Source organism: Arachis ipaensis, chromosome B9, assembly GCF_059453495.1.
Source record: "Arachis ipaensis isolate K30076 ecotype BB chromosome B9, ASM5945349v1, whole genome shotgun sequence".
Lineage (NCBI taxonomy): Eukaryota > Viridiplantae > Streptophyta > Magnoliopsida > Fabales > Fabaceae > Arachis > Arachis ipaensis.
In genome coordinates this window covers 4,862,679-4,886,539 of record NC_142444.1, presented here as the reverse complement: position 1 = coordinate 4,886,539, position 23,861 = coordinate 4,862,679, and the positions used below count along the sequence as shown (strand labels likewise).

At 34.3% G+C, this 23,861-nt stretch overlaps 3 protein-coding genes across 5 annotated transcripts; 2 read left to right on the top strand and 1 right to left on the bottom strand.

The window, feature by feature from the left end:
* Nucleotides 1-740: 740 nt before the first annotated feature.
* NRB4 (mediator of RNA polymerase II transcription subunit 15a-like protein) lies at nucleotides 741-11,173 on the top strand. Its single transcript, XM_088498315.1, has 12 exons — nucleotides 741-959; nucleotides 2,834-2,957; nucleotides 3,834-3,945; nucleotides 4,061-4,181; nucleotides 4,439-5,671; nucleotides 6,962-7,032; nucleotides 7,539-7,613; nucleotides 7,787-9,163; nucleotides 9,308-9,649; nucleotides 10,060-10,260; nucleotides 10,351-10,439; nucleotides 10,551-11,173. Exons 2-12 carry the CDS (start codon nucleotides 2,848-2,850, stop codon nucleotides 10,756-10,758), a joined length of 3,939 nt encoding a protein of 1,312 aa, XP_088354441.1. The 5' UTR covers nucleotides 741-959; nucleotides 2,834-2,847; the 3' UTR covers nucleotides 10,759-11,173.
* Nucleotides 11,174-13,340: 2,167 nt separating this feature from the next.
* Nucleotides 13,341-17,499, top strand: DTA4 (downstream target of AGL15-4). The gene is made up of 3 exons (XM_016319120.3): nucleotides 13,341-13,948; nucleotides 15,795-16,158; nucleotides 17,224-17,499. The coding sequence occupies exons 1-3, from the start codon at nucleotides 13,425-13,427 to the stop codon at nucleotides 17,446-17,448; spliced, it is 1,113 nt and encodes a 370-aa protein (XP_016174606.1). The 5' UTR covers nucleotides 13,341-13,424; the 3' UTR covers nucleotides 17,449-17,499.
* Nucleotides 17,500-18,546: 1,047 nt separating this feature from the next.
* LOC107619376 (F-box/FBD/LRR-repeat protein At5g56420) lies at nucleotides 18,547-21,956 on the bottom strand. 3 transcript variants are annotated; one of them, XM_016321650.3, is made up of 5 exons: nucleotides 21,875-21,956; nucleotides 20,403-21,268; nucleotides 20,165-20,314; nucleotides 19,778-20,079; nucleotides 18,547-18,882 (listed from the first exon to the last, which is right to left on the bottom strand). In XM_016321650.3, the coding sequence occupies exons 2-5, from the start codon at nucleotides 21,252-21,254 to the stop codon at nucleotides 18,873-18,875; spliced, it is 1,314 nt and encodes a 437-aa protein (XP_016177136.1). In that variant the 5' UTR covers nucleotides 21,255-21,268; nucleotides 21,875-21,956; the 3' UTR covers nucleotides 18,547-18,872. The 3 variants fall into 3 exon arrangements, with proteins under 3 accessions (XP_016177136.1, XP_016177135.1, XP_088353955.1); XM_016321649.3 differs by having other exon boundaries at nucleotides 21,863-21,948; XM_088497829.1 differs by lacking the exon at nucleotides 21,875-21,956 and having other exon boundaries at nucleotides 20,403-21,823.
* Nucleotides 21,957-23,861: the final 1,905 nt, after the last annotated feature.

Here is a 23,861-nt window from a genome sequence, read left to right as displayed (position 1 = left end):
GCTTTTGACTTTTAAAAGTTAAAAGGTCTTTTACAATTACTTATAAATATATATTTTTTTAAAATATAACGAGCTAATTTTTAGTTAGTAAATATTAACTAATTGAATTTAGAATTTAGCTAATATTTATAATTTAGAAGTTAGAGTTATGAATTTATGAAATCTAAAATTTAAGGTAAGTAAAATAATTTTAAAAAATTAATTACCTAGTATTATTTTTTTTAAAAAATTATCCTATATTTTTTAAAATAAAAAAATCTTATATAAGTTTATCAATTATATTATATACACAAAAAAATCAGTTATTATATATAAATATCTATTTGACATCTCATAAAAATTTTCTATTATTATTACTTTAAACAAACGTAACTATTAGCATATTACATATTTAATTATTCCAATAGCAAAAAGAAAATGTGAATTAGTATATATAAATATAACAAATATATGATGATTCATTTGATGATGGAGTCTTAGTATACTATAAATAGAATATTTTTTGTAAATTTATATCTGAATAAATATTTAAATTTAGCTTTACTCCTTATTACATTTATATTATATTTATTATAATGATTTCAAGTTTAAAAAAAAAATTATCAAAGCCAATGAGTAATAGCTCAAATGGCATAGTCTCCCCATACTCAATTATTAAGAGGTTGCGGATTCGAGTCTCCTATCTTTGGTTAAAAAAAAAAAAATTTATTAAATACTATTATTACTTACTTTTATTTGGTTTTATTGCACAACTGTAGCTGCTGAAATTAGTGTTGGAAAAGAAAAAAGTTTGACAAAAGCAGCTAAATTTAAAGTCGGCGATGTAATGAGTGGGTGAAGAAGGAACAACCCCAAAGTTTAGCTGACAATTTCTTCGTTTCTCTCAATTCTCCGATTTTCTCACACTCCACACGCCACCGTTCCGAATCTCTATTTAACAACCGCCGCAGCTCCTCCAGGTTTCCTTTTATCTCTCTCTCTCTAACATCCCTGTTCGTCGTTTATTCCCGTGGTTTGGTTTTTAATTTTCGTCGCTGATTTCCCAGTATTACGATTGGATTAACTTTAATTGGTGAGTTATCTTTGTTTCTGGTGTACGATTGGTAATGTTCCATTGAAAGGCTGAGTGGAAATTGCGGGTTTTCCAGTGATCGGGATTTTTAAGAGAGGGGGGGGGGGGGATAGGAAGAAGCTCAGAGATCTCTAATTGGGGGAAATATCATCCGTTTAACGAATTTGATAGTTTAAGCTGTGTTTGATTTAGCTTAAAAATCTTGTGTGATTGAAAATTATGGTAGTAAGTTGTAGAGGGATACATGTTAGGGCAGAAAATCTTTACCTTATTGTTGGCCAAAATAAAACAACTCAGAACTGGAATATGGGAATTGCTTAGTGATTACCCCTTCAAACTTATCTGTATTCGCGCCGGAGATGCCGCAGAATTGTTAATAACTCGACAAGCTTATGGAAAGGAGCATAAAGTATGCCTCCGGCAGTGGGAATTTTACCCTCTCTTACTGGAAAATCAACATAACATGGTTAAGAAGAGAATCTATTGGAATGAAAAGGTAGGGGGAAAAATAAATGGAATTCTTTTAGCATAAGAAAAAAGTTATATGCTGTGCAACATTTTTGCTACATGGAGAGACATCAATTATCATTCCTCTCTTTGTAAGAGGATTATTACTTTTTTTTGTGTCTTGGGTATAAAGTTGTTTGGTTGCCTGTTTCTGAGGTTGTCTGTAAAGATTGTGCACCACTCACCAAGCACTGTCAAGTGGAGTGTATGCAAAAGCATTTACAATCAAGAAAGAATTAGTAACTAGTATATTGCTGGTTTTTTGGTATAGATGAACGTTTTGGGTTGAGGTTGTTGCTTAGGTCTTATGCTGTTTTTGTTCCGACTTATGCCCCTTCATAGTCGCTCCAGTGGAGAGTTAAATGGGTGTGTTTTTAAATGGGTCAAGATGTTGGGCATATTTTCAGTGCATGCCTTTTATAATCCTACCATGATAACTTGTGGCTCAGAATAATTTAGGTTGGATAATGGATATCATGGTCTTTTTTTCCCTAACTTCCCTGGCTTGGGACATTGGCTTGAATGATCCTGGCTTGTCAGGCTTGAGGCATCCTTGGGTCTGTGAATTCAGTTACCTTGCTTTGCTTCGTATTTATCGGTAGTAGACTCAAGTTAGTAAATTATCATTCCTAGTCCCATACAACCTTTGAATGCCGTGTTAACTGGGAAAAAAAAAACAGATTTGGTTTTTACCTACTGCATTGACTGCAATTTATGGAATCTTAAGTTTATTCTTTTGGAAATCCTTAATTGATTTTATATAGCATGTCTGTTGAACATTTAATGTTAATTTATGATAATCATTTCTCGAATAATGCTTTTGATTTGATTTCCATGTTTGGATTATTCTGAAGTTATTGGTGGGTTGACGTGTCTTTGACATCTTTTGTTTATTAAAGATAAGCAGCTGTTAATATTGCTTGAAGTATCTTTACAAAGCCTGTATAAACTGAGTCATCCTTAATACTCTGTTGTCCATTTACATCAAGTTTACATTATTGTCGAGGGGAATCAAGATAGTAGCTTGTTGTGTGGTGGGTCACAATTCAGATGATTATGCTCATTTGGTTGCATTCTATCTTATTACAATCAAAGCTTATTTAAAGAGATTTTGAGGATGTCCAGTGTAGGACTACGTGGTATATCAACAATTGCTATTGATGATCTTTTTAATGCCTTGTAAATACAAATATTCCCTTTATGTGTTCTTTTCGGAGGCTGATTTGATAAGAATGTTCTTTTTTGGTGTTCCAGTTAATGTCGATTTGATGGATACCAATAATTGGAGACCTAATCAAGGCGCTGAACCTATTATGGATAATAATGATTGGAGAAGTCAGCTGCAGCCTGAGTCCCGCCAAAGAATTGTTAATAAAATGTAAGATTCAGTTTTAATGTTGTGCCTGTACCACAGATGTGATTTATATCTTTTTAACTGTTGCATGTCAAAAGAACACATTTGTTAAATACGTTGACAAAATTTACTTCCTATTTTTGGTCCATTAGAAAAGAAAAAGAAAAAGAAAGTGTGGTTAAAGAACATGAGCATAGTAGCATACTGTGTAATTGTCTAGTGCGTATATTTTATTAAATAGGTGCTCAAATTTCTATGTGATTATCGGTAAAGAATCCGTCCTAATTTATTGAATTCTGCTGCCAACCAAATGTTACTTTTTTTTTTTATCTGGGGCTGAATAGTGATTTTTCAATTTCATATTCATGTTCCGTGAATGAATTTTAGCATGCAAGTGTCACACATATTTCTTAGATTGGCAAACAGGCATAATCACACTTGTGGATAAACCCCAAACATAATTCAATCACAGGGTGTTGCATTGCATTGTATTCTGGAATAAGCTTTTGGCATGATGAGTGAGAATTGGTGTGTCTTTTGAAAATTCAGTACGTTTTGAGAGAGGAGGAAGAAAGTTTTGCTTTTGGTCACTATATTTGCAAACATTGGTTCTTTTCTATGGAGTGTGATGCCAGTTTCTTCAAGTAGAAATCTCCTCATGCCGGTTTTGCATGTGTATTTGGCTTTCACTGTGATGTTCTACATTTATGTTCTTGTTGCCGGAGTTGTAGTACGACATCTTTCCCCTTCCTTTTCTGTAGGTAGGGGAATAATAATGTAAATTGATGATTTCAATAAGGACTTTTACATGCTAATAATGTTCCATCGTTAGATTATATTGTACTAAGTCTAAGATCTTGATCACTTGTATTATTTAATTGTTATTTTATTTTTTCGCAGAATGGACACATTAAAAAGGCACCTTCCTGTTTCTGGTCAAGAGGGTTTGCATGAACTTCGGAAGATTGCTCAAAGATTTGAGGAGAAGATTTTTACTGCTGCAACAAGCCAGGTATATCCCTAATTAGGGTTTTCACAATTACCATTTTCATTTATGGTTCACCTTTGCAAAGTGCAAAACATATATGATAAGGAAGACTGATGAATTGATGTGGCCCTTATTTCAGCCTGACTATCTGAGGAAAATCTCTTTGAAGATGCTTACTATGGAGACTAAAAACCCAGGCAATATGGCTGGTAATTTACCATCAAATCAAGGTGGGACTAGCAACAAACCTCCTGATCCAGGTTAGCATTTAAGGGTGTTCGTGTGGTGATAGCATGCTGATAATATCTGACTTCTTGAGTTGTTTCTTGTTTGTCAGCTTGAGCTGCTGGGGCTACATACTGTCCTATTGCTTTGAAATGGCATTTTCTCTGATTTGTCTTGCAGTTGATCCTTGTCAGATGTTTTTACGTTGAAATCATTCTTATGTTAGCAATTCATATTGGCTTTGATTTCACACTGTGACTTGGGCAATTTTTTATTTATTTGTTTCAATTAGGACTCGTTATGCAGCCTCAAGTTCACAATGCAGGGCAGCAACATCCTATGCCATTGCCTAACCAACCCCAGCCACGCCAGCAGCTTCTATCTCAGAACATTCAAAATACCATTGCATCACAACCAAACTTGCCACCAGTTTCTAGTCTAGCACCGACTCCCATCCAAAATGTTGGCCAGAATTCCAGCGTGCAGACTATACCTGGACAAAATTCAGTCGGGAGCACTCTTGGGCAGAACTCCAATATGCAAAATGTATTTCCTGGTTCCCAGAGACAAATACCTGGAAGGCAGCAGGTTGTTCCCCAGCAACAGCAGCAGTCACAGAATTCACAGCAATATATGTACCAACAGCAACAGCAACAGCTTCAGCAGCAAATTATGAAGCATAAGATCCAAATGCAGCAGCAACAACAGCAGCAGCAGCAACAGCAGAACCTTATACAACCAAATCAGTTGCAATCCTCTCAGCAGTCCATGATGCAAACAATGCAGACATCCTCTATACCTAGCATGCAACACAATCAACAATCTAATAATGTCCAACAGTCAACACAGTCCATGCTTCAACAACACCCTCAAGTTATGAGGCAGCAACAACAGGCATCTATTATTCATCCGCAGCAGACACAAATGTCTCAACAGTCAATATTGGCTCCACAACAACAACAACAGCAGCAGCAGCAGCAGCAGCAGCAACAGCAGCTTTTGGGATCTCAGGCAAATACAACAAACATGCAACATGCATCAATGCTTGGACAACAGAATAATGTTGGTGATATGCAACAATCACAGCGGTTGGTTCCTCAGCAGAATAATCTCTCGAACCTGCAACAACAACAATTATTAAATCAACAAAATAACTTATCAAATATGCAACAACAGTTGGCAAATAATGTCAACTCAGGCATGCAAACAAGCCAGCACTCTGCACACATGCTACAACAATCGAAGGTTTCACTGCAACAACAGTCACAACAAAATGCATCAAATTTGTTACCATCCCAAACACAGCAGCCACAACCACAGGCTCCACAGCAGCAAATGATGGCTCAGGTTCAATCTCAGCCTGCACAGTTGCAACAGCAATTGGGCTTGCAGCAGCAGACAAATCCGTTGCAACGAGATATGCAAAGACTTCAGGCATCAAGCTCCTTACTTCAACAGCAAAGTGTTCTTGATCAACAAAAGCAATTATATCAATCGCAGAGACCCATTCCAGAGACTTCATCAAGTATGTAGATGCTCAACTATGCATTTTTCAGTCTTTAATCTTCTATATATTGATGTCTCCACGGTTGTCAAATTTGTTGATCCTACCCTGTGGATCATATAGGGATTGGACTCGTACACTGTGAGATCCTGTTTTTGGCCATACTAACCATGAAATTGCAACAAAAATATGAATAAACTCATTCAAAATACATAACAGATGTAAAACTGTAAGTAGGTCTAAGCCCTATAATAAACTAAAGGTCACAAGTTACATATCCTAACATTTAATGGAAAACGAATAGCTTTTAACTGAATTGCAAAGCATTGCAATATAGCTAAAATGGGGTAAGGAGAACGGAAGAAATGAAGACGCAATGTCAACAGGTTGGGAAGAGCAGCACATCCACCCAGATCAGAATCACAAGGGCAGGCCAAAACATTAGCGAAGTAGAAAAGAACAGCAAAACTTGCACCAATTTTTGGATTTCAGATCAATACACTTCAATTTTAGTTCTGAAGCAGTACAATTGTTGCAGCAGATGTGAGCTTTTACTGAATGAGGGATTAGCGTTTGGGGCAGTTTCCTGGTTTAGGCTAGGTTTTTGCACCAGATAAATCCAAACCCTCGATTGCTGGGAATGTGGAGATTGCACAATCAAAGTTCCTGCTTGATTAGAGTTGTTTTCTGCTGCGAATACTTCAGCCTTTCAAACATCTACAGGCATATAATTATACATTTAGGAGTGTGGTTTTGACATCCTTGATAAGCCTCTTATGCTACTGTCACTAACAAAAAATGTCAAAGAAAGAGGATAAAAATGAAAAAAAAAATTGACAAGTATAGTTTACCATATTTTTGTGTGGTTTTGTGCTTTGTGTGCTTATCTTTTTTCGTTAAATTATTATAATGATCTCTCCCACACCACCAGTGCAATCCTCTCTTAAATTTGGGACAATTGCCTTCTAATTTTCATTTTGTAATATTTAGTCTTGATAAATTTTATTTCCTTGCTTCAGAAACTGTGGTGATGCATTATTATACATTTGTCATTCAAGTTTATGATTCCTATTGCAAAACACCTTTACTTATTAGTCTATAGCCCATAGGAAAATCCCATATTGGTGAAAGCATCTTTGTGAGAACATAGTATATTACTATATAATGATGTATGTTGTAATTTGCAGGGTCTTTTTTAGTTCATTTTCAATAACCCCCCCCCCCCTCTCTCTCTCTCGCTCTCTCTCTCTAAATTCAAATGTCTACATTTGTTATATGCTGCTTATGTTTGTATGTCACAATCTGTTGTAGCTTCTGTTGATTCAACTGCACAAACTGGACAGCCAAGTGCTGGTGATTGGCAAGAAGAAGTGTATCAGAAGGTAATAGGCAACTTCCTCATTGCTTTTCTTGGATTGAACAACAGAAATTAGTCAAATGAACGCTAAGTTAAATAATGGAAGTTGATGGCACTTATTTTGAGGGTTTTTATTAAGATCTCTCTGTTAGTGCAACAGTGAAACTTTTCTTCATATTATTTCTGAAATAGTGTGGACTATATTAATGAAAACTGTTGGTTTCTACCCTGAGCAGGAATATCCTCTTCCGTGAATCTCTTTTATTAGTACCTTACTCATCCTCACTTACTAGCATCAGCTATCAAGGCAGATTCATCATAATGTTTAATCTGATAGTGTTTTGATTTGTATAGCTTCAGTGCAAACATTATGTTCACCCCCCCCCCCCCTCTCCTCTCTTAAAAGTAGGAAAAGACTGGCGGCGGCTGCTTTTCCAACATATTTATTCTGTTATGATGCATATTGCTTGCATGAGATATTTCAAGGTTTCTAATGCCAGTTATTTGATTCTTGATTATTTGAACATACAGATCAAAATCATGAAAGAAAATTACTTGCCAGAGTTGACTGAAATGTACCAGAAAATTGCCTCTAAACTTCAGCAGGTATGTTCTGTGTTCTTTTATTGCTGCTATGGGTAAAGAATTCTTTTCCGTGGAGTTTGCAGTGTGTTAAGCACTTTCAAGTGTTCTTCACTGATCTTGAATGAAGCCCTTCATTTATTTATTTACTTTAGAATAACATAAATTTGTTTAACCTTGTATCTTTTCCCTATCAGCATGATTTACCCAACCAACCAAAGTCAGATCAACTTGAAAAGCTGAAGGTATTTAAATTGATGTTGGAGCGTATTATAGCATTCCTCCAGGTGTCCAAGGGAAGCATTTTACCTAATTACAAGGATAAAATGAGTTCATATGAGAAGCAGATTATAAACTTCATAAATACAAATAGACCTAGGAAAGCCCCAGGACAACTTCCCCCAACTCATATACACTCAATGTCACAGTCACAATCCCAAGTCACTCAGGCCCAGTCTCATGAAAATCAAATGAACTCTCAGTTGCAAACAACAAATATACAAGGTTCTGTACCGATGACACAGCAGAATAATATGACAAGTATGCAGATGTCTGGTGTATCACCAGCACAACAAAATATGATCAATTCAATGCAACCCGGTACCAATTTAGATTCAGGACAAGGCAATGCTATTAACTCTCTGCAGCAGGTTCCAGTGAGTTCCCTTCAACAGAACCCTGTTAGTGCTCCTCAGCAAAGTAACGTTAACTCATTGTCTTCACAAGGTGGGGTAAATATGATCCAATCAAATCTTAATTCCCTCCAGCCAGGTTCAAATATGCTTCAACAGCAGCAACTAAAACAGCACGAACAGCAGATATTGCAGAGTCAACAGCTCAAACAGCAATATCAACAGCGGCAATTGATACAGAGGCAGCAGATGCTACAACAGCAGCAGCAGCAGCAGCAGCAGCAGCAACAACAGCAACAGCAACAGCAGCAGCAGCAGTTACACCAGTCAGCAAAGCAACAGTTGCCGGCACAATTGCAGACACATCAAATGCAACAACTTCACCAAATGAATGAAGTAACCGATATAAAGGTGAGGCAAGCAATCGGTGTTAAGCCGGGGGTCTTTCAGCAAAATCTTAACTCCAACCAACGCTCAGCTTTTCCTCATCAACAGCTGAAACAAGGGAATTCTTTTCCAGCTTCTTCACCCCAACTCCTTCAGGCTGCGTCTCCTCAGATTCCACAGCATTCATCTCCTCAGGTTGACCAACAAAATCATCCTCCGTCTCTCACAAAAGCTGGTACCCCTCTGCAATCTGCCAACTCACCTTTTGTAGGCCCTACTCCTTCACCTCCTTTGGCTCCATCTCCTATGCCAGGAGATTCTGAGAAGCCCATTTCTGGTCTCTCTACAATGTCAAATGCTGTTAATGTTGGACACCAACAAACAAGTAGCACAGTAGCACCTGCTCAATCCCTTGCCATTGGAACTCCTGGGATATCAGCCTCCCCATTACTAGCGGAGTTTAGTGGCCTAGATGGTCCTCATGGTAATGCCTTGGCACCCACTTCTGGAAAGTCATCTGTAACTGATCAGCCTCTTGAGCGCCTAATTAGAGTGGTTAGTCCAGTTAATCTTAAGCTGGCCTGATGGGTGTGTGTGACCTTCAAGTATTTTAGATTTGTTGATAAGAGTTTCTGCAGTTATCTACTGTTTTAATTTTGGATTTATAAATGACAAATTTATGCCTTAATCGTGATTCAGATGAAATCCATGTCATCCAAAGCATTAACTGCCGCAGTCAGTGATATTGGTTCAGTTGTCAGCATGAATGATAGAATAGCAGGATCAGCTCCAGGTAATGGATCCAGAGCTGCTGTCGGGGAAGACTTGGTTGCCATGACTAACTGTCGTCTTCAGGCCAGAAATTTCATCACCCAAGATGGTGCCAATGGAACCAGGAGGATGAAGCGCTACACTAATGCTACCCCTTTGAATGTTGCATCATCTGCTGGTAGCATGAACGATAGCATTAAGCAATTAACTTTGGAGGCATCTGATTTGGAGTCAACTGCAACGTCTAGCATCAAGAAGCCAAGGATTGAGGTACTTATGCTTTCTTTTACTGCCTTCATTTTCGGGCTTCCCGTTACTACTAATGGACTTAACTACATGGATTATAACTCATATACCTTCTATTTATTTAAACTCTATTTCTAAATTTAAAGTTTTTGTTAATCATGGCTTTTCTTTATTGCAAATTCTAGGGATCTAGACTTCGAAAGAAACATATTTTGCAAATGACTGTTATATGCCCCTTTGGATGACATGAGCTTGGCACCTGGTATCTATTGTTTTTGTTCTCACTCAAGGGTTTTAGCCATCTCCAACTAGTGGGAAAGGGCTTTGTTTCAATGTTGTTGGCTTAGTGAGATCTCTTTGAAAAATTTAATGTGTGGGAACATTTGCTGTTTTGGTGTTCGATGGCTGATGAGAACTTTATTTGTACATGGCAGGCTAATCATGCTCTTTTGGAAGAAATCAGGGAGATTAATCAGCGACTTATTGACACAGTAGTAGATATAAGTGAAGAAGAAGTTGATCCAACTTCAGCTGCTGCAGCTGCTGATGGGGCAGAAGGGACCGTTGTCAAATGTTCCTTTGTTGCTGTGGCTCTCAGTCCGAGCCTAAAATCCCAATATGCTTCTGCACAGATGGTGGGCTTTTAGAACGCTTAAGCCATATGCACATTCAGTAATTGTTCATATATATATATATAAGAACTTCTCTTTATTTATTGTATGCAGTCACCGATTCAACCCCTGCGCTTGCTTGTTCCTACAAATTATCCTAATTGTTCTCCTTTACTTCTTGACAAGTTTCCAGTTGAATCCAGGTGAGAATGAGCATTGCAACTACTATATTCCCATTTCCTTAGTTTTCCTTATATTTGCTGGCAAGTCTTCTGGCTTTAATGATAATGAAAACAATAAATTGATGTTGACAGTAAGGAGAACGAAGATCTTTCACTGAAGGCAAAGGCGAGGTTTAGCATATCCCTGAGAAGTTTATCACAACCAATGTCTCTTGGGGAGATTGCAAGGACCTGGGATATCTGCGCTCGCACAGTTATTTCTGAGCATGCTCAACAGAGTGGTGGAGGAAGCTTCAGTTCTAAGTATGGCACTTGGGAGGATTGCTTGACCAGTGCATGATCGTGGCATTGACACGGTACCCCCCTTTTATCCCTCGTTTTGCCTTGGGCTCTGTAATGATTGGAACTCGTCATTGTGTCAATTATACAAGACATTTTATACAAGACAGACGCCTAAGATAATACCTGCTGTAGTAAATATGTGAATTAATCAGATTGCCACGGTCATGTACCCTATGAATGTTGCGTAATGTAGCTGTTGGTTGCTATTATTATTGACAAAGAATAGGGCAGTTTGTGTAGTGGTGGACTTCGGAGACAATATATTTGCAAATAGGATTTTCTCCTATGTTTTCTTTCGATGTCATGTAACATGTTTCTCCGTGCAAATTTATACGCGTTATGCAGAAATTTGTATTAAGAGTGCTATGGGAGAATTACAGGGAAGTTATAAGAAGTGGATTGTCAAATTAGCATATTTCTCTTAATGTTACCTGCTCGGTGACCAATATATTTTCTTCTTTTTGTTTTGCCTTGTATTTGAGCTAATATTACTCAATTCATTACTTTTTTACACTAAAAGTATTGGCACTCTTAACATTTCACGTCTATATATTGACATGAGAAATTTAGAATAGAAGGAAAATTTAGACCGTTAAGTTTTGTATGAATGACCAAAATTAAAGCTAGAAAGTTATACAAGTTTCTAAACGGTCATATACTCCCCATGATGCACGGACACTAATACGGACATGGGACACGCTGACACGCGAATTTTAAAATCTTACATGACACGGGGACACAAATATATATAAAATATAAAGTATTTTTTAGATAAATTGTAATGATATTTTGATATTTTATTGATATTAAAATATAAATTAAAATTTTTAATTATTTTTAATGTCTTATTTTAATTATATCAAGTATTTAAAATATTTTTTATTTTAATAAATAATAATATGTACTATATTTAAATTTATTTTAAGAATATATATTAAGAATAAGACTGGACACGCGAACACGTGATGATATTTAGGTGTGTCCAAGCGTGTCCGGAGAAGAATTTTTTATTTTTTATTAAGACACGGTTGGACACAGCAGACACGTGTGTCGGTGAGTATCGTGTCCGAAATGTGTTCGACACGAGGACACAATAACTAAGCGATAGTATACTCCTGTAGTGAGTTCTCATCTTTTTAATCCTAATTATTTATTGTTATATAGTCCAAATTTGTTATTCTGTTTGCCTTTATTTGGGTATATGTTTTCTACTTTTACCAATATAGAATTGATCGTAGTGATAAACATCTTGATCATTTAATCATTGGTCTTGGATTTGAATATCGAAGATAAATAAATAGCTAAATCGGATTGAATTAGTCAAAATACTTGTGAATATTAGCGACTTCCCAAATTTAAGGTTAGGGATATGAAAAGTATTGGGATCATTAAATCTAATATAGGTTCGATTCTGGCTGATAAAGGCTGTCATTGTTCTTGTACGAACAGGATCAATGGGGCATCTTGTTAACTTATCTTTGTTTAGATTTAAATAATTGGTCTAATATTTACTTGAAAAATGTTAGTTGTCTTTTAACTTTGTCTTTATTCAGCCTTTTTATAAATTTATTATTATTTAATTAATTTAAATATCACTGTATTTACTTTTAGCATTCGGGAGCTTCTAGCTTTTGGCTTTTTGTACTGCATCATTTTCTATCGTTGAAACTACATTAAAAGAGGAGCAGTCATACACGTATTCTTTTTCACACATCACAGTAACCTAGATTATAACCAATTGAACAAGTTTGATTTCTCATCCTTAATTCACTAATTCATTTTTAACAAACCCCCTGATATGTTGAACTCCTAAGATCAGTTATTAAGAGTGTCACGGGACAAAACATACACAAATATGGTAGAATATAAATATATTTGATAGGACAGAGATAAGGACAAAGAAAAATATCATAAGACTTAAATACATGATCCTAGTGTGTATTTTAGTTTTAAATATTTTGAACTGTATCTATGTTATATCATGTCTCTGGGTTATATAAACTTTTTTAGTTTTATATATTAAAAAAATATATATTGAGATACATATATAAAATATATATTAAAATATATAATATATATTAATATTAAAATAATATCAATTTAATTTTGATGTATAATATAAAAATATTCTATGCGCGCATCTAATTTTGTATCACTACATCCCTAAAAATAATTATTTTCAACCATTAAAGCGTAGTCATTTAAATAAATAAACAGTAATTAAATAATTATGTAAAATAAGTTTTTGTTTAAATATAGTACTAGTAGTTCTAGTACAACACAAGATGGGCAGCCCCCACCTGAAATTGCAAAAATTACCGGTAATGATGCTTCAGATATTCCTTTTCCTTTGAAATGATGAGCACTGGTACCACTGCTGCTGTAAAGCAAACGAAGAAACCAAAAAAACAAAGCAGAATCAGAAAAAGAAAGCAAAAGTAAAACGACGTCGTAATTATTCGCGGGAAACCCCTCATGTCTCCAATGCGCGAGACACGCCATCAATCCCTCGTTGTTCCACGCGCTTTTTCTCTCTCCCTCACTCGCTTCCAAAACCAAAAACCGTTTCAAATAAATAACCGCTCACACACCAGTTTCCACACACACACACACATATCATAACTAAAACCGTTAACAGTTAAGAGTTAAATAACGCCGTTACCGATGCCTGAAGCCGTCGTCGATTTCCGCGCTCCGCCGCCGTCTCCGGTTGCCTCAGGACGGCGATCGTCGGTAACTAATGACGAAGTTTTAACGGAGTTTCTAGAATCCTCGCTCCGCGTCCCTGATCTCGTGTTGCCCGATAAGTTCTTCCCGAAACAGAAGCTTCTAGAAACTCCGCCAAAGGTCGACTTCGTTTCTCTCTGTTTTCACCGTGACGAGGCGGAATGCGATGCCGTTTTGGACGCCATGGCGAAAATCGGGTGCTTCCAGCTCATGAACCACGGGATTCCGAGGGAGCTCGTGGTGTCTGCTGCGGAGGCCGCCGCCGGAGTGTTCGGTGTGCCGCCCGTGAAGAGAGAGGCTTTGATGAGGTCACCGGAGAAGCCTTGGGGTTATGAAGAGTATCATGGCGGAGAAGAAGAAGAAGAAGGGAGTGAGATGTGTGAAGAGTTCGTGTGGTGCAGAGAAGACGAGTTGAAGTTGAATATGGAGGGAATTTCGCCTATTGGATATCCAAATTTCAGGTAATTAACGTTATGTTAATTAATTATTAATAATTGATAATTAGATAATAAATAACCCTATATACGTAATATAATGCATCCATTTTATTAACAAATCATTAGTACATAGCTAGCTACTACTAGAACTTATTATGTATATAGATTGTGATTATATATCTGCATGCCAAGAGAGGATTGCGTGATTTGTGATTAATTAAATATTTCAATCTTGCATGTAGTAATCAAATTCTAAAATATAGGATTTCTCAACTATTGGTTCCCCACTAGATATTTCAATCTTGCATGTAGTAATCAAATTCTAAAACATCATTGGCACTACACTAGATAAGATGAATATTATTGTTGAGGAATGCTACGGGACAGCAACTTTTGTGATTTGTAGTCATCAAATAGCCATCAATGATGATTTTAATGGTGTGAGATTGGTATGAGATTTTATCCAATAGCTCACTTTTTTTTGCTGGTTACATGCTGGCCAAAATTTAACAAAGTTGCTGGCCCCTAGACTTTTTCTATTATTGTTTGCTATTAACTATAAAGTGAATTCTATGGTATATATATATATATAGATAAACATTCATATGTTCAATTACCAAAAATGAAAATAAGATAAATATTTAATATGTTCAAAATCTCTGATATGAACTAAAATTTGCATAATCTTGATGTAGTTTTCACTTAAGATAAGGTCGCGCATTATTTTTTAGTAATATATGATGAGTTTACATAAGTATAAGAAAAACAAATCATATGTTTTTTTTTTTCTTTTCTTTTATAATTATATCATATATGTTTTAGAAACGTTACTAGTGGTCATGGAAGGATGATAATTATTGTTGTTCTATAAAATATAACAATGAACAACAGATTTTATTTAAATATTTTGATTTTAGAATATATTGACAGAACATAGTCACCAAAAAAAAAATATTGACAGAACAAAAAATTAGAGAAAGGGAGAATAATTCTCAAGCATGAATTTGGATTATTTTATGGTGGTTGCTCACATATCCTTACATTTAAATGGGCATAAATATTCTTTTTACTTTACACTATTTAAAAAGTGACATATATGTTAAATTTAATGACACCTAATTAAATTTTAGCCAACTTTTATTTTAATTTTTAAATTTAAATTTTATTGATTTTATCATCCTTAAATTTTGTTACTAACCTTTTAATTTTAGACTTTAAACCCCTATATTAATCATAACTATTTAACTTAACACATATGAACAACACTTTGGATTATATATAACCAAGCAGCTATTGTAAGTGAGAAAGTATGATCATAAAATTCATTCAATCACTGTAGTTTAAAAGAAAGAAGAGAAAAAGAAGCACACTAATTATTCTGTCACACGCAAAGCTAGTGGAGGAAAGGTAACTGGTTTATTCTTGCTTAGTTATGATCCAACATAATAATTAAGCTAGCTGGCTATAATCAACTGAAATTGCACGAGTTAGGAGCAAAACATCTTTACACTTCATCATTTATTGTTTAAAAAACTGCACATGCAGTAGTGAGCACTATACTTTACACATCCATTAACTCTCAAAATTAGGAGTAATGCATTGCACGCATGTAATGTCACTTATCAATGAATTCATGAGAATAACTAAAGATAAATTGACATTCAGATGCTTAGAAAATGTATAATAAAAAGTAGTACTTATTTATAGGTCAGGAATATCATTTAAACATAATGACAAAATTAATTTTATATCAAACTAAATAAATATAAAATCTGAAAATATTCTAAGTATATTCTTACAGTCAATGTCAAGATATTCCATGACAACTATTCACGAAGTGTTGCTCAATGTTTTTAAATCTTTTTTGCAGCAAGAAAATGGAAAAACTCATGCTACGCATCGAGACTGTGGCCGAGAAAATTTTACCGGTGATACTGGAAAAGATTGCAAGAAAAATTAAAGTTGATGATATGGATTTGGTTCATCATGGGCATGATGTTGGAACAGTATGTTGTATATATAAGCATTGCAGAGATAATAGAGAAGATCAATGGCCTAACTCCTTAAAATATGATGTGATTAGAATGCTGATTAGGGGAACGGATTACTCACACTCATTGGGTTTTCATGTATGCGATGGATCTACAGAGTTCCATGTTTACTCTAAGAAAAGTTGGCTCTCTTTCTGTCCAGAAGAAGGTGCCATTATAATCACCGGTGGTGATGAAACTCAGGTAATTTAATTTACACTTCTGCATGCCTCCATTTTATGCCTCCCCATTTTTCTTTTGTTTAATTTTCTTAATCATCGATTTAAAACGATTATATTAGTAACTAATTTTATAAGAGAACAATTGAGTATACACCTTTGTTGACCCTTTTGTGTTATTATTAGTAATATAGCAATCTCCTTATGTTGTTCAATTTGCACTTGGTACAAGATGAGAAGGGATTAGAGGGGAAAGTTCTATGTAAATTTTGCTTTAATCTACTAGGGGCAAAATAGTCTTTTCATTTTGAAGTGAAATATTCTTATGAATAGGAATACTGCATTTCCTTCCCTAACACTGGAAATGAAAATTAGCCAAAAATCATAAGACATACCAGCTACAAAACACAGAATGTTTGTGTAAGAGTAAAGTATCGTTTTTGTCCCTAACGTTTGGGGTAAATCTTATTTTTGTTCCTAACGTTTAAATAGTCCTATTTTTATTTTTAACGTTTGTAAAAGTGATTCAATGTTATCCTGCCATCAATTACACATCATGAGCGCTTTAGTTTGAGTTTTAAAAATCTCTTCTTGAAGTTAGAATACAAATGTTCTGGGATAGAATCGATGATCTACTCCGAAAAATAGCTCATCAAATGTTGAAATTAATTTCTACAACATTTACATAATTCACTTTTTTAGGGACATAATTGAATCTAAACACAAATAGTGGGTATAATATTAAAATCGAACACATCTAAGTGAGACCTAATTGAGAATGAATACATCTAAGTGAGAATAATTGAAAAATATAATATAATTTGTTAGTATAATTGATAGTATGATAACATTGAATCACTTTTATAAACGTTAAGGATACAAATAAGACTTACTCCAAACGTTGGGGACAAAAACGATACTTTACTCTTTTGTGTAATTATTCATAGTTTCTTCTTTAGTATATTTTCTTTGTGAATTGAATGTACAATAAAACTAATATTCTTATATATTAACTTTATTTTTCTTATTTTTTTTATTATAATTAAATTTTGTAAGCAACTAAAGCAATCTATATCTGTTCTCCCAACAGAGAATGAGTGATGGGCATTACAAGCACGTTATTGGGAGGCCAATATTTAGAGGCAAGAATGAAGACAGCATTTCAATGGCCTTCCTCTATCATACTAACGATGCCAAAAACGATATTCAAACCAATAGTGGAAGAACTATTTCACTTGCCCAGCAAGCCGTTTTGGCTATAATTTTGACCCTTATGTATCACGTCCTGATTTTTGTAACCAAATTTTTGAACTAGTTAAATGTGACTTTGTCAATTTATATAAGAGGATGTTTGATTCATGGTTCATGCCCTGTGATTTCTGAATTTCTACACCCATCATTATTTTCGTATTTAAGAAGTGCTCTAACAAATATCAAACCAGAAGAGACTAGAATAACAGTTTCTAAAGAAACACAACAAAATCAAATCCCAAATTTAAGATGGATCAGAACATAAAGTGTTTAAACTGCAACTTTCAGAAAATAAAATACTGTCAAATACTCAACTAGGTACCTAGAGATGGTTGGGAGAAAAAGGAGAAAAGGGTTTCAAAATAACATCAACAACTTAATATATATATGTTGCTTAAAGGTTGCATAGAGCTTATACAACACAACGTCAAGTCTTCCTATACTTCACATCATCCATTCTACAGAGTTTCATGTTTACTCTTAAGAAAAATTGTCTCTCTTTCTGTCCAGAAGAAGGTGCCATTATAATCATGGTGGTCATGAAACTTGGGTTAATTCATGTACACTTCTGCATGTCTCCTCATTTTTCTTTATTTAATTTCCTCTAATCAATTTAAAACGATTAGATTAATAACTAATTCTATAAAAGAACAATTGAGTGTACACCTCTGTTGATCCTTGTGTTATTATTAGTAATATAGCAATCTACTTATGTTGTTCAATTTGCACTTGGTACAACATGAGAAGGGATTAGAGTTCTATGTAAATTTTTCTTTAATATACTAGGGGTAAAATAGTCTTTTCATTTTGAAGTGAAATATTATGAAAAGGAAAACTGCATTTCCTCCTCTCACAGTGAAAATGAAAATTAGCCGGTCTTAAGACATACCAGCTACAAAACACAAAGAATGTGTTAATTTTGTGTACTTATTCATAGTTTTTTCTTTAGTATATTTTCTTTGTGAATTGAGTATACAATACAACTAATATATATATATATATATATATATATATATATATATAAACCTCTCTTGTTTTTTTCTTTTTCAATTAATTTTTGAAAGCAACTAGAGCAGTCTATCTTTGTTCTCCCAACAGATTGATGAGATTTACAAGCGCGTTATTGGAAGGCCAATATTAAGAACAAGTTGGAAGGCCAATATTAAGAACAAGTCCAATGCTCGCATTCATTTGCATTTCATTTTAAGTCCAAAATGCCACATCAAATCCCAAATATAAGATAGATCCGAACATAAAAGTGTTTAAACTGCAACTTTCAAAAAGGAAAATACTGTCAACTAGGTAGCTAGATCTGATTGGAAAAAAAAAAAAAAAAAGAGTTTAAAAATAACATCAACAACTTATGTTTATGTTGCTTAAATTAAAAGTTGCATAGAACAAAAGCATGATGTCGAGTCTTCTTATACTTCACATAATCCACCCTTCCAAGTTCACACTTCCATGCTGAAGCAATAGGAGTCATCTCCTTTATAGCCGCCTGAGGAAAGAAAAAAACTACTTGAATGTAAAAAGCCAGATTAAGAAAAAACTATTAGAAAACAATATTTATATCATCTGTGTGATTCATAATGCAAACGGGGCAGGTTGAACAGTTCTATCGCAAGAATTAAGGCTCTGTTTAAGGCTTTAAGCACTTTTGACCATGATTTAAAATTTAATTTTGCATATCATCAATATGTATAATTCCAGTTTACATTATCGATTCGCGATTCATACATATTTGCATTATCAATAAACTTTTACCAAATATTCATGTCATAATTCATGTGAAGGAAGGATTGCATATATCTCACGTAATATCACAATCATTCTAATATATATATAAAATAAAAAATGTGTAATCATGTACATAAAATCCTAACAAATACAATTCTGTCTTCTTTAATTAAATTACCTTTAGAATACCAATAATGTTTTTCCATGTGTTGCTTTTAATCTAAAATCCTAGAAAAAGATCGATTTAAAATGTTATAATCTTATTGTATTGACCCAACACTTTATTTTTGTATAATATAAATACATGAAATCCAATTTCATATACAAGTCAACGACAAACAACAAAGCCTTTTCCCAATTTCATGTAATATCACAAAAGAACTAATTCAAGAAAATTCTACAGCATTAGTTAAAAGTGCAGACAGCAAACATGAGGAAGCAGTGAAATATATGCCAGTACACCCTATATAAAATGGCAGTATAACAGATGATTCTTTCCATAAGATAACTAATTTTTCACATATAGAATGGACCCTGGTTCACTTTTCACAATTTTCATACTAATTTTTTAAACATGCCTCATAAGGAAAACTCAGATTTATATTACTCGAGATAGTATTGATATGGCAAACCACAGAGCAGAGGAGAGTTCATACCATTTGCAATACGTGAATTCTTCAACTTGGCATATGCTAGAGCCCCTCGGTAAGACAGATATTTCATTAAGGATATGCTCTTTCTCCTTTTCAAATGAACCAATGTTAGTGTAGATTATAAATGTCTTTAAAACAAGTGCATTTTGCAAGATATAAGCCAAAAATTCACGTTCCTCTAATGAGTCTGGGTATCTTCTAAATTCAAGAATGTTCAAGTGTGACCTAACACAATTAGGTACACTGGCTGGCTGTGTCCAACTGCTAGGTTCAGTACGGGGAGTTTGGTCACCAAAATACTGTACCTGACAACATGGGAAAAAAAATTGTCAAAGGATGCAGGCAATTAATAACAAATAGAAAATGGTGGAATTATGCAAATGTTTATACCCCATTGTTATCAATTTTGAGTACTTGAAGCTTAGGGCAGCAGCAAAGCAGTTTTATTAGGACTCCAGAGTTGAAACTTCTAAAACAAATCCTCAGTTGACGTAAGTAGCTAAATTCTGGGAAGTGTAAATTTGGAGCTTTGACCAAGCACTGTGTGAAAGATAACACAACCGTTTAGAGATTCCAATAAGCAAGTTAGAATGAGTAACGGATTATGAGACACCGACAAGCATATTACCTGGGTGGTAAATCCCCCCAAAGCCAGCTTCTTCGTCTTGGAGAGTGCCTGGAGAAGTTTGGGTACCCAATCAACATGCTCAGCCTTGGGAGCAATATCAATAGAAGCTTCCATCATGTTGGGAAAATCACTGATGACTAAAGTCCTTACACACGATTCTTCAAGGTATATACGGAGGTACTCAAGATTCGGGGCGTCTATTTGAATCTCAGTGATTATGGGATCATCAAAGTCTCTTTCTCTTGCCTCTATTAATCTTAGCCTCTTCAAAGAGGGGGAGAGCAAGTGAATGTTAGGATAAAACGATGCATCAAAAATGAAGTAAAGATATTCAAGAGCAGGGCAGGCAGATATGAGGTTGAGGTCAACAGGTACGTCTGGGCCCAGTGATAAATTCTTGAGTAGAGGCAAATGAACCGAAGATATATTATTCAAAACAAGATTAGCCACCAGGGTGAGAGAAACAAGCGAAGCACATGTGAATATTTCATCAACATAGTTGCTACTAACATCACCATACAAAAGGAGATGCATTTCTTGAAGGCAAGGCCCCAGAGCAGCTCGCACCCACCTTCCGACGGCATTGCCGCTATCTAAGTGTGCCCCACAAATGAGGCGGAGCTTTCGGATGTCGGAAAACCTGCGCTGGGATAGAACTGTGTCCACAAAAGACACGAATCTCTCATTGTTCCCAATGCGTTGGGTATCAAAATCAAAGGCTTGGAGATCCTTCCAGAGGTGGCGCCACCGGCGAGACAAGAAGCTGGTGCCCACGGCATCTATGGTTGGGAGGAATGAGACGATGTGGCACAACAACGAGTTTGGTAGGCTGCTGATGATGTCTGTGCCCATGCTTCTTTTTTATGCTGTACATGTTTCAGCCATTTGAGTGGGTCAAACAAAATGTCAATCATATGCAAAGAGTCAGATAAGTCAATGGCTATGTCCATAAAAGAACAAAAACAAAAACTTCTGCTTCAGACCCTAGCTATGAAATGGAAAAAAAAAATGATTTTCTTCTGTTGTCACTTTTTTAGGGTTTATAATTATACCAGAGTGAGTGAGGTTGATATAGGCATATAGACATAGACACCAATTTCGGTATAAATAACATTTTTTTTTTCATGTTAGTTAATGATATTACAGCAAATCGAAATACGGGGAGAAAGTAAAACACTCATCGTTTGAAGGGTAAAATCGGGAGATGAACAGAAATGCAAGAAAGACTGAGAATCAAGAAAGGAGATAAATAACCCTAAAAGTAAAATCAAAATTTACAGAGGATGTTACAGCCTATTTTAAACGTTCAAACTTGTCTATATTAGTGTATGAGTGAAGAGTAACGATAAAAAATTAGGGAAAATGTAAGAACAACGAGAATGCGTAATAACTACTAAGCCAACATTATTTGGGTTAAAAGAAAACAAAAAATGCATGGCATTGGGGATGGTAAGTAGTACCAGGATTTTCACCTTGATGGCTAGGGCTTCGTCGTACTGTGTGGAGGAGAGGAGTCAACCGGGGCTGTCAATTAAAAAATGGGTTCATTGAGGGAGAACAAAAGATAGCGAAGAAGGAAGGATAAGGTGATCATGAATAATTTTATTTTTTTTGCTAAAAAAAATTTAATAATTAACAAAAATATATTGAATTTATTTTTTGATCTAAATAAATTTCAATTAAATTAAAAAATAAACTAAAATTATTTAAAAAATAAAAAATTGATCAATATTTATGAATTTTAATAAAAACTGAAATTAGTTTAAATTTGAACAAACAGTCAAAAAAACTCAATTATTAATAAAAATATATCAAATTTATTTTTAGATCCAAATAAATGTCAATTAAACTAAAAAAAGAAACGAAATTATTTAAGGAATAAAAAATTTGATTAATACTTATCATCGGCATCAAGTGAATTAAAATTAACACACAAATGAACCAAAATTAGTTCAGATTTAAATAAGCAGTCAAAAAGACTCAATCATTAACAAAAACACATCGAATTTATTTTTGGATCTAAATGAACTTCAAATAACCTAAGAAATAAATTGAAATTATTTAATGATGTCACCAGAGAAAATCAAAACCAATAAAGGTTTTAGTATAATGTTGGCGTTATTAGTATTTGGTGATGATAACAAAAGAGAAAGATAACAAAAAAAAAGAAAAAAAAAAGACGTAGCATCAGAAAAGAAGAAGAATGGTTTTTCGGAGAGATTTTGAGTGTATATATACGCTCTTTTAATAAGAGTGATTTTTATTGGTATTGAGCCCGCTTGATTAAACTTAGATGACAATAAAATTTAAATGTGTAGCATATCTGTTTATTAATATATATATATATATATATTCAATAATTTGTTTTTGACATGCCAATTATATAAAAGAAATATAATAAGTTTCAAAAATTTAAAAATAATTAATTATCTTAAAGGTACTGAAATTCTTATAAAATATAAAATACAACTCCCAAAATAAAATATTAGTCGAAATAAGTTATCATAAAAAAGTAAGGTAAAAGTTTTCTTTTCAACCATATAAGTTTAAAAGAAAACTTAATATTTTTTACAAAAAAAGAAATATTTAAATTAGATAATATAATTATTAAAATAAAATGATATAAGTTATTATATCCATAAAAATAAATAAATAAAAATTAATTTAAAAAAGTATAAAGATTTGAGCGTATAACATAAAATTGATTAAATAAAATATCATTAAAAGAAATAATTAAAACTTACACCTATCACATTATTAAAAATAATTATAAATAAAATTATCAAATATTTTTTATTTTATCAAATATATATCTCATATATATAATATATAGGGCTGGGCTACACATACAAGCTTACAAGCTTACAAGTTGGCCCAGCCCAAATACAAGTCACGCGCATCAACACAGATTACATGGAACGTCACTTCACGCGCTCAACACAAACGGTTACGTATGGCAAACTCTTCCACTTCTTCCACTTCTTAAAACGCTTCGAAAACAAGGAAACCCTTCTATTTTCGAGCGAAGATCAAAGTTCAAAATATACATGTCATTGTTCGAAACCTCCGTCAAAACACCATCAAACTCTCCATCAAGAATTTGAAGAGAAAACAAAGCAACAATACTCAACGTAAGTTCATTAAGATTCCTGTATATTTTCCATATTACAAACTATGTTTTGCTTTCCTTCAACGTCGTTGTTCTAGGGTTTACTGTTACTCTTGCTTCTTTGTTACACTGTTCTTCTACGTTGTTGTTCTAAGTTATCCTGTTATTCTTGTTGTTCTAGATCTTCTGGTAAATAATTTTTGGGGTTTATTCCGTAGATTGGGGGGTGTATACTGCTTGAACTTGTAATGTGGCTTGATATTGAAGTATGTTTGAGTGATATCTGACTGATATATATGGATACTATATCTGAATCATATATATGGGAGTATCTCACTGTTATCAATGGG

Coding starts and splice junctions, on each gene's coding strand:
- NRB4 (XM_088498315.1), top strand. CDS start 2,848: ATGGATACCAATAATTGGAGACCTAATCAAGGCGCTGAACCTATTATG. Junction 2,958..3,833: donor CAAAGAATTGTTAATAAAAT/GTAAGATTCAGT, acceptor ATTTTTTCGCAG/AATGGACACATTAAAAAGGC. Junction 7,614..7,786: donor TTGCCTCTAAACTTCAGCAG/GTATGTTCTGTG, acceptor TTTCCCTATCAG/CATGATTTACCCAACCAACC.
- DTA4 (XM_016319120.3), top strand. CDS start 13,425: ATGCCTGAAGCCGTCGTCGATTTCCGCGCTCCGCCGCCGTCTCCGGTT. Junction 13,949..15,794: donor ATTGGATATCCAAATTTCAG/GTAATTAACGTT, acceptor TCTTTTTTGCAG/CAAGAAAATGGAAAAACTCA. Junction 16,159..17,223: donor CCGGTGGTGATGAAACTCAG/GTAATTTAATTT, acceptor TTCTCCCAACAG/AGAATGAGTGATGGGCATTA.
- LOC107619376 (XM_016321650.3), bottom strand. CDS start 21,254: ATGGGCACAGACATCATCAGCAGCCTACCAAACTCGTTGTTGTGCCAC. Junction 20,315..20,402: donor TGGGGGGATTTACCACCCAG/GTAATATGCTTG, acceptor TCTTTCACACAG/TGCTTGGTCAAAGCTCCAAA. Junction 20,080..20,164: donor TCAAAATTGATAACAATGGG/GTATAAACATTT, acceptor CCATGTTGTCAG/GTACAGTATTTTGGTGACCA.